The 13,052-nt window shown below is 37.7% G+C and overlaps 1 protein-coding gene across 1 annotated transcript in view; it reads right to left on the bottom strand.

Annotated features, from left to right (window-relative positions):
• Nucleotides 1-13,052, bottom strand: part of CLASP1 (cytoplasmic linker associated protein 1) — a 256,974-nt gene that overhangs the window by 69,475 nt on the left and 174,447 nt on the right. The window contains exons 21-22 of the mRNA XM_012644678.1: nt 11,742-11,849; nt 6,348-6,515 (exon numbers count right to left, since the gene is read on the bottom strand). Coding sequence (XP_012500132.1) covers nt 6,348-6,515; nt 11,742-11,849 — 276 coding nt within the window. The remainder of the gene's footprint in view (nt 1-6,347; nt 6,516-11,741; nt 11,850-13,052) is intronic.

Raw genomic sequence — 13,052 nt, forward strand, 5'->3', positions numbered from 1 at the left:
TATCATGATTGTACTTTTGTTCCTTGAGTTAAATCACACGTAGACTGATCTTTACTAAAATTACAGATAAACTGTAAAACTTCAATGAGTAAGGATAAACTTCAGATTAACTTTATTTTTAAGCAGCAACTCACTTTGGCTGAGCTTTGCCTTCTGTTAGAAATTACCACTCCGATGGGCTCACCTGACAGCAAGTGGTCACCAGTGACAATAGTTCAGAGTGAAGTGGTGCTTTTTTCCTCTAATATATGAAAAGTGGAAGTTGCCAAAATTCGAGCATGCACAGGGGGACAACAAAGGGAAACTAAGGAAGAGGAAAGAGAGAAGAAGGACCACAAGGACAGTAGAGGAGGGAAAGCGGGTCATTCCACCTAGCAGTGTCTCGGACAAGCATTTGGAGCGGGGAAAGGAACTCCGCTCCTCAGTCAGCGCCTGCGTGTACTCACCAAGTGGAGGAAAGCCCCGAGCAGGGCTTGTATCTCGGCTGCTCTCACGGCTGGTATCGCGGCTGCACCCCTGACTCATGCTGGGTCGAGGGATACGGCTGCTCCGTGCTAGCGTGCAGCATGAGGGGTTTCAGAGAAGGTGAACAAGTTTAATGAAGACAGAAAAACTCACAAATCGTCAGTCACATTCGGTTAATGTAATTATGACATTGTCCGCGCTGGGGAGTCCTGGCGACTGAGCCCCCTGTCCATGCTGCGGCCTCACTGACTGACGTGCCAACACGAGAGGGTTTGGGTAAAAACCTGATTATGCTCAATGCCTCAGAAAGCTATGAATTTTAGTATGAAGGTGAAATTACAGCTAAATGTAAGAAATGAAAAGAAATTTTTCCAAAGAACAAACCTGGCATCAGAAAATACCAGACTATAAGCCTTTTAGAAATGATCAGCTTATATGGGTGTAGCAAACTTCTTGACAAGAGGACAAAAGACCAAAGCTGTTTTCATTATGCACTTGGTTCTTAGAAAAGTAATTTAATTTAGATTAACAAACAGTCGGAATAAAAGGTCTGGTCCATGAACTTACCTAATGAAAAGGAAGAGGGCTCACTTCTCCCAGGCTGGCCTTCTTTACAAAGAGAAGCCTTAAGGGTCAACACAGCTAGAGTCTATCCACTCTGAGTGAATGAGTAGACGCTTCCAACATATTCAATTATCGGAACCAACAGATATAAAGAGTAGAGACTGCTGTCCTTCACTGATCCCAACATTTAATCCCGGGTTTTTCTATAGGAATCCAAAAAGATTTGCCTGTGGTCTCTACCAAGTGCCGTCACTGACACAGTCTTCTACGCTGAATCAACAGCAAGTAGATCGACACTTTCAATTATTTGGGTAAAAGATCCCTCCACTGACCTGAGAAGAGTGAACTACTTTATGATTATCTACAGATAAAGCTCGTTATTCTCATGTTATAAAACACTGAGACTACAAGACAGAGTCACATGAATAGCCTAAGGTCTAATATTAACAATACCTTGGCTGTGAAGCCCAGAAAAGACCACGACACCTTTGTTTCTCAACTTGAGAAAATGGAAATACGTTAGCAGCAAAATACTCCAAAACAACCTTCCACACTGAATGAGTGAAGGTGGAATGCATAACATAATAGCTGACAGGAACAGTACACATTTCCATTTTGAGAGGATCTACAATTTCTGAACTAGATACAAATGTCTTCCTCAGAGATTTTGGAAATAATAAGTCAATACATCAATGATCCACTGATGTAAAAACAAACACTTATTCTATATTGCAATGAGCATACCCTATTTTTTCAGAGCAAAGATTTACTGCACAGCCAAACTGTACCAAGAATGCCTAACAAACGAGAATCATGAAATTCTGTGATAAAAAAGAACGTGAAAGTGAAAAATAAAGCCAACTTCCTATTGTGCCCAGGCGCTCAGTGCTAGGGTTGAACTAGACGCTGAAGGCTTTTAAGCAATGTTCAAATGCTTACACTGCCCAGGCAAAAAAAGGTCAAGCACAGGAACGCACTCTGAGCAATCAGGCCAAACAAGGCTTCATTGGAGCTTCATTAGAAATTCCCGAACTCTCCTCAGTTTTGCCAGAGTGACAGGAAAACACTGAGTTTTCAAAGTAGTAGTGGCTATTTTATCAGCAATTCTTGATAACATTCTAAACAGCTCCTACAATGAGGGCAAAAGGAATAGGTAACCAAATCAAATCCTTAAAAAACTAAGGCATATCCACCACCCTACCAATATGGAAAAGTTTCCTAGAATGTACAAAGCAAAACTGCTCATCCCTAGAAGACCAATGCTACATCTGAGTCATAAGGGACTTCTCCAGTTCCCTGCTAACTCACTGGTCCAGCCACTTGGCCTTTCTGTGTCTCAGCCTCCCCTTAGGCAAATGAGGATCAAGAGAGAGTCCCATCATTTAAATGAGAAGGATACAATGAAATAACCCCCACACATAAGTACTTCAGAGTCCCTGCCGAATGGCACACATGAAAATCTTGTCTTATTCCACCACACTCCGAAACAAATAATCACAAAGTAATAAAAACAGTCCTGATAGTTTTTCATATAAGTTCATACTTATTTGAGCATTTTCTTAATAGTTCTTGTCTGATTACTTCTGAACTTTTACTCAGCTCTCCTTCCTTAAATTCATATACATGCTACAACAGTAAGAAGTGCTCTCTCTCTGGGCTCACTCTGCTTTGTGAGGACATTAAAGAGCATTAACAGGGATAAACATATACGATTTGAAATAACAGTACATAAAAATTTCTCAACAAGTTTACCCCTTCTGGTATTTCACCCAGAAAGTTCGTTCACCTATTCATGCTGACTGACCAGTAGTAGTATACACAAAAAGATTTCTTTCTTTTTACGATTTTGTGAAAACCTGCCCATAGTTACCCTAAAGCTCATTAAAGTACATCTAGTGGTGACATCAACAGTTCAAATGTTATAATTTAAAGCACAAGAGGAAAAACGCCCACTCACTTGTAACACCACTTTCAAAGACTAATCTACAAGGAGGATTTAAAATAACTATATAAATAAAGGATTTTTATAGACTAATTAGGTGGTCAAAACTTAAAAAAAAATTATACCAAATCAACTTGTCGTTTAAGTGTCAAAACTAAATGTTCTAGGAGAGAATATATGCTAGGGAGCACCAGGCATAAGAGAAGCGACACGATGAGAACATACTTGCCGTGTCCACTCTCTAGCAGCAGCATTCCCAGGCAGCTCTTTGGTCTTGTGCTTACATGAAATGCTGGGAAGCCTTGAAAAACCATCAGATTGGTTTTCATTTCTTGGTGAACACTCTACCCCATCTTCGCAGTGTTCCAATGGTAATCCTGACTTTTGTCTTTTAAGGAAAGATCTAACCAGAACTCATATTGAAAAGCAGAAGTACAAAGGATTAATAAAAACAACCAGAAGTTAGAGACATGAAATGTCCCTGTGGTCTAGACATTTTCATCTCTTCTTCTTGGACAGTTTAATTTCACAGTTGAAATGGATTATTATTAATGTTTAATTCTTTGAAAGTATTTTTAACCAGAAAATCTTGAAGTATTCTAAATACATATCCATAGCATGCAAATGGCATAAATGTCAAGTGAGTTTTTAACAGCCTTTTCAATACATGAGCAGGAGAAGAAGGGAACCAAAGGTAAACTTCCAAAATATAACAACTATAGGTGCTGGCGATTTATGTGACTTTATTATCTATAAAGTCTTTATTATCTCTAAAGCACACAAAAGCGAAACAATTTACAAATGTATTTTTCCACTCAATCAGATAGCTTACAAGGGAATAAATCACCAAGAAAAAAAGAGAGTAGCAGGAATTTATTTTGCTTCTTGGTTATTTAACAGGAATTATAGGCTATTTAACTTAAGAAATCTTAAACACCAAAGAAGAGCGTTGGTATCATATTTTAAAACAAACGATAAAAGAAAATTTAGTTAAGAAATATGATTTCAGACAAAAAGAGGCATAGTTGAAGCAAACATAATTTGTAGAGAACTAGAATAATTTTCAGTACAAGTTCCAAGCCTAGTTTAGCTATCATTAAAACTGTCGAATTAATTGATTTGGGATTATAGAAAATATTCTTTAAAAATGCTCCTCTCCTTTTTGAATATTTATATTGAAAACTACTATACAATGAGCCAAATGTTTAGACACATAGGCGTATATCCAGTACGCACTAAATGATCACAATAATATACAATTACTGAAGAATGCTAATATATCTGGCACCATATAAAATGAAATTTCTAAGTACTATTATAGGAAAAAGTGTAAAGATGTATTTTAGTCACATATATTTCTTTATATGTGTGTATACTCACAATGTGCAAAAGTTTAAATATCTTCTTTAATCTGACTATATGCATGACCTCAAAGCTTCACCACATATCTCATCCCCATAATGAGCATCAAGGAAATAACATTCTTCAAATAACGTTTCAAACAAGAACTCTTGGGAAAGAACAGTCTCCTCTTTAGTTCTTACTGATGTTTCATAACACCTCTTTGAAAAGCTCTTAAGTGCTGTCTTTTGGGCTATACACGATGCAAACTTCATAGTTAAGATCATGGAACACCAGGTCTTAGAGTTACGTTAGATAAATGAAGTTGGGTTATTTCCCAATTTCAAGAAGAAGATTAAAATGTCATCTCTAATAAATATAAAAAGAAAAATCCCAAAACAAAAAAGATATTTTTGCAAGTATAAAGCTAACAGGGATTACAAATGGACATCCTATAAATTTAAACAATTAAGTATGGAAAAAGGACAGCTGAAGCCTAACACCTACATTTAAAATCAAATGCATTTTCCAAACAAAATCAGACCCAAACACACACGTTACAGCATGAGATATGGAATTGAGACATTCCAGCTGTGATCTTTTCTGTGGTTGTATCCACATCAACACCCAGATAACTTGTCAGCTCAGAGACCATGCTACATATGCCAATAGAAAGTTGGCGTCACAGAAATTAACGATATCACCAAACACTTTTTACTTGCTTTGGAAATACGCATTCAAACAAAATCCTATCTATTCTTAAATATCTGCTCCTGCCTTCTCATAGCTCAGGTGGCCTTCAAGGACTTTCATAAGCTGGACCCTACCAGTCTCTGCCCTCAACTCCCATCCACGCTGACAAACTTCCTTTGCAGCAGCCAAATGAATTATTTGTGGTGTTCTCTCACCTGACTGCTTCTTCATGTGCTTCCCTCCCTCTTCATCTCCCTACCCTGGCTAATCCCACCTTGTCCTTCACTAAAACAGGACCTATCCTAGCAAGCAGGAACTCTGAGAGGATCGGGGTGAACAAGAGCCTAAGACACTACTTTTTTATGGTTCTAGAGCACCTTCTCAAAGTATCTGTCATATTGTTCTGCAATTCTATCTCTCCCCTGTAGATCACAAGCTCCCTGAAGTCAGAATCTAAATCTATCTTCTGATTCTCAGAGCTAACAAAATGCCTGGTACATTAGAGTAAACATTAAAGTAAAAATTGCTGAGGAGATAAATGAATAAATGAGAAAGATAAGCCAATGTGACTGAAGAATATAATAATCTGATTTTATAAATAGATTTTTGCCCTTAAAAAGATGTCATAAAGAGTATGAATTTAGATTTTTTGTATTATATCACAACAGATTTCTAAATTTTATATTAAAAAGGTAGGCATATGAATTAGATTTTAATAGAATACAAGGTCTTTAAGTTGCTGAGAGTAATTCACATGATGGTACACACTATTACAAAGAAATTAAATACTCCAACACAAAAATAAAGATTATATATTGGTTTTCATCAATATGTAGCTGTTGTGTTTAAACAAAATTATGTCCAAAGCAACTACACGTATTTTTTTAACCACAGTTTTGACAATTAAGGCTAGAGAAGATCAAAATTAAAATAAACATGGACCCTAAAAATTGCTTTGAAAATTCATATGGGCTAATGACTACTTAGTGCTAATCAGTGAAAGGAAAATGAAAATCAACATTGCTTCTAATAATGAGGGAAAACCTCTGCTATTCCCCCAATTCCAATGCTTCATAAAATTACTGTGCCACACAAAAACCTATAATGACATAATTCCTTCTCATCATTTTGAAATGTAAGTCCCACACATTTTTCTAACTGAAACCTCAACATGCCATAATCTGTAGAAAGCACAAACTGAAATGTCTTTTTAACACGGGCAAAGTGACATTCTCGGTTCAATAATAAATCTCTATTTTCTATATCAGACACAATCATTAGATTATAATCAAAACTATGACCAAGCTGGGAATGGTGTTCCAAGATCTTTGAAAATCCTTACCTAATCCTATTCGGTTGGGACTTGTTTCTCGGCTACATCCCTGGCTCCTGGGAATCTTGCTTCGCTTTTCTGAAGACGGTGTCACAGGTGGGCCTCTCGAGGAACCCCCAGCAAGTCCACCATAACCACTTCCCAACAATTTTCCTGGGGAACTCGACCGGCTGCCAGCTAAAAATGAAGCAAAACAAAAGATGCAAATCAGGGACTAAATTATAATAATTTCAGAAGCCAGTTTTTACACATTAACTTGGATCAAATACTAAGAGCATTTTACATAAAAATAAGATTTTTGGTTGGCAGTAATACTAATTTTTTTAAAATATAGGAGCATAAAAAAATCACTGAATATCATAAAAGAATATCTATACTAATATATAGGGAGAAATGGAAAAAGCCATAATAGACCTCATAGAAAGACTATTAGGTTAGTGCAAAAGTAATTGCAGTTTTAGCACTATTGAAATTTGTCCTTTGATATTGGAATACATTTTTAAATAAATGTGGTTATGTTACACATCATTTTAATGTGCATTTCTCGCTTCATGTTTTTTTGCTAATGACTTATTACTTGCTGTTTATATTTTAGACTATGGAGATGATGCTGGACAAAACGCAAATTCCAGCGATTTTCTTATTCAAGTTCAAAATGGGTCGTAAAGCAGTGGAGACAACTCGCAACATCAACGATGCATCTGGCCCAGGAACTGCTAATGAACGTACAGGGCAGTGGTGGTTCAAGAAGTTTTGCGAAGGAGACGAGAGCCTTGAAGATGAGGAGCACAGTGGCTGGCACTGGAAGTTGACAATGACCAACTGAGAGCAATCATCGAAGCTGATCCTCTTACAACTACACAAGAAGTTGCCAAAGAACTCGACGTTGACCATTCTATGGTCCTTCGGCATTGGAAGCAAATTGGAAAGGTGGAAAAGCTCATGCGCTGACGGAAAATCAAAAATACTAAGTGCTGTCTTCTCTTCTTTCATGCAACAATAATGAACCATTTCTGAATCAGACTGTGATGTGACGAAAAGTGGATTTTATCCGACAACTGGTGATGACCAATTGTCAGTGGCTGAACTGAAAAGAAGCTCCAAAGCACTTCCCAAAGCCAAACCTGCACCAATAAAAAGGTCATGGTCACTGTTTGGTGATCTGCTGCTGGTCTGATCCACTACAGCTTTCTGAATCCCAGCGAAACCATTACATCTGAGAAGTCTGCTCAGCAAATTTATGAAATGCACCGAAAACGGCAACGCCTGCAGCTGGCACTCGTCAACAGAAAGGGTCCAGTTCTTCTCCACGGTGACGCCCAACTGCATATCGCACAACCAACGTTTCAAAAGTTGAACAAATTGGGCTATGAAGTTTTGCCTCATTCGCCACATTCACCTGACCTCTAGCCAACCCGCTACCACTTCTTCAAGCATCTCAACAACTTTTTGCAGGGAAAACGCTTCCACAAGGAGCAGGATGCAGAAAATGTTTTCCACAAGAGTTTGTGGAATCCTGAAACATGGATTTTTATGCTACAGGAATAAACAAACTTATTTCTTATTGGCAAAAATGTGATTGTAATGGTTCCTACTTTGATTAATAAAGATGTGTTTGAGCCTAGTTATAACGATTTAAAATTCACAGCCCAAACCCACAATTACTTTTGCACCAAGCTAGTAACTAACAGAAGACTAATATATCTCACAGAAATTGACAGAGCAGTCAAAATTGTGTGTATTTTGTGTGTATATATATGCATACGCACACACTTCCCACATACACATGTATATCCCAACAAACAGAACACACATCTTTTCACCCTTACACACATGAATATTACAAACTCAACTATACGCTAATTCTCAAAGCAAATCTCAAAAAATCTACAAAAATAGAAATAACATAGACTACATTCAGTATGCAATAAAATTGTAAATTAAAAACAAATAATATGGCTGGTAACTTTTACTAATAGCTAAGCAGCCAGATAGCTATTTAATCATTTTTTTGTGAGACAAAATTCTGAGAAAACTGCAAAATTTTAAACATCATGCCAATACACCCAAATGGCAGTCATTTACTTAGATCATCTCCTTAAGTAGAGAAGGCAATATAATTCTGAAATGTAAAGTACACATTTGTTGCACTAGAATAGAAGGACCCAGATGAAAAAAAATCTTTGAAATACTTACATGGAAATTTTATATACATACACACACACACACACGTATATATAATTTAAAAATAATATATTATCAAAACTACCATCATTCAAATGAATCACTCAGGCAACTACTCACAAAACTCAATACTTTATAATGATTTAACTACAGTGTGAAGTGAAAAATCACTGTAAAATCAGCAATATACATTACTATAAAGAATTTGTCTCAGGACCTACTAATTTTGCCCATAAAATTTAAGCACACAAATAAACTATTAAGCTATGTATAAGGGGAAAAAAAATCCATTTCAAACTCTAGAATTTGAACACAGAGAAAAAAATGCAGAAAGATTAACTAAGCTCATAATACAGAGAGAGAAATTAATATTGTGCAAGGAACATGGAGTGAGGGAGAATGCCAAAAAAACAAAAAAGGCAAGAAGAGAAATGGCTTACCACCAGCAGGGTTAGCAGATCTGGATCCTTGATTATGAGAGCAGACCAAAGGACAGGCAAAAAGTAGATTAAAAGACAATAACACAATACAGCAGGTCAGCATGCAACACAACACAAATGTCATTGTTCACAAACACATTAGCAAAATAGCTATTTTTTTCTAGGACTTGTTGCTCCTTGTTTATTTCTGTACTTATGTTTAATCATCCTGCATTGGCACTTATTTCAGATCTGTTCATAAAACATTTACAAACCTGCATGTGCCAGGCACAGTGCTGGGCTTAGAAGATGCAGAGAAGAGTAAGACGAGCACCTGCCCTCTTCCCAGAGAACAGCTACTCTCTAGCTTTAAGCAACCTGAGGGAAGTGATTGTAACTTCCTCATCTGTGTATCACTACCACCTTCAACAGTGCTTACCACATAGTAAGTGCTCAATAAACATCAATGCATTGAAAGAAATGCTATTAGTTTCACCTGAATGTCCTATGACTTCTCTTAATCCTCAAATATTTAAAATATACCAATTATTAAGAACCTTAAATCTAATATTAATCAAATCTACTTAGTATTAAATCAGGACTATGAATACTAGTGTATCTGTATTTGTAACATATAAAAATATGCTTATAGTTATCTCTCTTATTAAAATAATTTTTTAAAAATATTTAATTTATAGGCATAAGTTTAAGGTGCACGCTTGATCATTTGCTAGTGTTTGGTGTGGTCTCCCTTCCTGAGTGCAATTTGCTGAGTAAAGTAAAACTGAAAAGTTTTTAAAGTGGAGCCCCAAGGTAAGAGTACTTACAGCACTCTTGCAGTACTTTAATAAGACTGAAGAATTAGAGCTTTATCATCACCCTCACCCTACTAGAAAAGGAACTTTAATATTCGCCACCTCCTAAAGCAGAGGTAACATATGGATTCCTAAAACTTGCAATATATAGAGAGAAATACACTGCTGACCCAGCCAGGGCAAGAAATCCTGAAGAGGCCAATGCTAATAAATGGCAGACACAAACCAAAATGTAAAATACTGTTCAACCTTCATCCTCCATAGAAGGAAATAATGCTGCACGGTTAAAGGCTCAGACATTCTTTATTTGACTCAATTTCACTGAGTCTATATTCTGAGACTTAAACAATTTTTGTCAAGAATTCCTTTGCAGTAAGATTTGACCCATATTTACGAGGTCATGACACAGCATTACATCCTTCTGTGTCTCTAGGGGTCACCAGGGTTCAAGAGAATAACCAGAGTCAGGATGTTGTTCCCAAGGTAGCAGCTCCTGGGCTACACCTGTACCCCGGATCTGAATGAAAATCCAGGTTAGGTTCTACAGTAAGTAGGGCACTCTTGGTCTTAATGGACTCACCCTTTCCTTATTTATGTTCCTCACTGTACAAATCCACCCCTAGCCTTCTTTCCTGACCCTACTAAAGTAGACAGGGAGAAAGGAGAAGGAAATGAGAAGGCTGCCCCACCGCAGCTAGGATGGGAGTCTGCCAACCTGAAGCAATTACGTCTAGACAACGTGCTTCCATTTCCTGACTGTCCTTCTCATGCTAGGCTCATGATTCTCACTAAATCCTCATGCAAGCCCCATGTAGGTGGGACTTTTTATCACTGAATTTACAGACAGTGAAACAAAGGCTCATAGGGGTTAAAAGACTCACCAGTATCACAATGGAGCCAAGATGCAAACCCTGGTTTGTGTGACATAGAAGCCCTCCCTTGCTTTTAGTGTACCACACTACACAATACAAATATGCCACAAAAAGGTTCTGTCGCCTCACGAAAGGCAGTAATATGACTGACCTTTGGCTTTCTTTGCAGAAAGGATATAAGCTTGTTTAACATGAAGACTCCAGTTATCAAAGGCCCATGGAAAAGAATTTAAATTGAGAGGGAGTTGAGAAAGGCATTCTCAATACTGAGAGAGCTCCTAAGGTTTGGCTGCAGACTGAGTGCTCTCTACAAAAGCCAGACAGCTCCTGGGGTCACAGAGGAGGTAGACACATGTCAGCCAACGAGCTGCATACAGCTCCTGGGGACAGAAGACTCTTGCTTCCCAAGCTCACCTTGCCCAGGAGCACTGTGATACCTAGCTCTACTCTATGTGCGCAGACAAGCAGCGGGCCACCCAAATTTACGTGTAGCTGGAAAGTGAGACACCAAGGTTGGATCCTAAGTGTGATCAGAACAAATGCACTCCAGCTGTGGCTGCTTCCACGCCCAGGCTAACAAACCAACTGACTTCACATACACAGAGCAGCAGTCATGGAAGCAAGAGCAGCTAGGCAAAGCCAGAGCCCACACTGGCAAGAAGAGAGACGCAGGCTGCAATGTTAGAACAGAGGGTTAAAGGGGGAGAGCTTTTAATGGATTTACTTATTTGCCACTGGAAAGAATTCAGCATTAACAGTTCTGCCCAGTACTGCTCTAAAATTACATCAGACGATTCACTATCAACACAAAAATGAGTCACAGAACAGACATGTTTCAATTTGAGAGGCTTCAAAAGAGGGAGAGAAACTACATTTTAATGTTTAATGCTTAATTATACAAAATTTAAACCATCTGGAAAGAAGATAAGAGTATGCCTGGAATGCTCCATTTTGTACGCTTACCCAACAAACAATAAGATTACTCACGGTATCTTAGAGCCACAAAAATGAGTTTTCTCCCTGAAGTCAATGTAAATATTGAAAAATGTTCAACTGTAGAATGGGCTGTTGAATAAAACTAAGGTAACCAAGAGCATAAAATATACTTCTTACGCTGGGACTGTGAAACAACTTTAGCACGGCTGCGGCCCCGATTATCAGAGGGTGTAGAGGAGACGTTGGTGGCACTCCCAGAGCTTTGCCTTCTCGTGCGGATGCGACCTGAAGGACACAGGAAAAACAGTGTTTCCATAACATTTTCAGTAAGTGCTACCTGCTCAAGAAAAGAACCCACACCCAAGGGAGGGGCACTGACTGAGCCAACTACATGGGGAGCAGGAGCTTCTATGTGAGCCAGGTCCACCCCACATGAGGTCTGACATGTCTCCCTATGTGTGCACACACATGTATGTATGATCTGCACACATGTGTTCTACAGACACAGTAGGAACTCCTGCTCCTGACAGGGAGTCATGGACCTGCAGGTGCTTAGGTTTCACTAATTTTAGCATATTATATTTTCAGATGAGGAGGTGACAGCCGTTTGAGAATTTTTTTTCAGAATAAATTCTCTTTTATTGTTTATAAATCTGACAAATTTCCAGAAACAGAAAATACTGTCATTGTAAGAAAAATACTATAGAAAAAAGAATGCAAAAAAAAAACAAAACAACTCCACCTTCTTAACGCAGCAATCAGAAAAGCTATAGCTCCCCAGTGAATAAACGCGTTTTTATATGTAGCATTAAACTTCTGTTTTAAAGCACGTATGTCAATAAGTTTCTAGGCTGTAAAAGATAAAGCTAAAAACAATCAGTATTTGGAGTACCCAGAGAAATGATGGCCTAAAAGTAACTCAGTGCTGTAGGCAGTTATGAAAAAAATTAACCCTAATTATTAAACCATGAAGGCATAAAAATAAAAATGAATTCAGAAACACAAAATCATTGGTGATCAAAATAGTAAGACTGGGGATTAAACTTTTTTTTAAATACAGGGCTTCTTTGGTTTCAAGAGAGCACAAAATGCCTCTCTTGCCATTAATTCAATTAGAACAGCAATCTGATAGAGAAAACACAAACCAATTTGAATTCCCAGTGACTTTTACATTGTTCAAAATCACTTCTATCCCAGCATGTGGCAAAGCTTGCAGAAAAGTAACGCAGAAAACAAATCCTAAGGCTTGAAAAATGTCCAAGAAAGGAAGGTAAGGAGCAATAGAAGCACGGCATTTCTTTAAAAATTAAAACTAGAAAGAATCAATGATTTTTAATGGCAGTCTAAGAAAAGAATTATATACACATTCTAGAATCTATCCTAAAATGAAAAGCTATGTCATTTACTCTAATAATGATACATCTGTCAACTCAGAATCCTCACAACACATAAGATGATTATTCCCATTTTACGATGAGGAAACAGAGA

This window comes from Propithecus coquereli, unplaced genomic scaffold (assembly GCF_000956105.1).
Source record: "Propithecus coquereli isolate 6110/MARCELLA unplaced genomic scaffold, Pcoq_1.0 Scaffold217, whole genome shotgun sequence".
Classification (NCBI taxonomy): domain Eukaryota; kingdom Metazoa; phylum Chordata; class Mammalia; order Primates; family Indriidae; genus Propithecus; species Propithecus coquereli.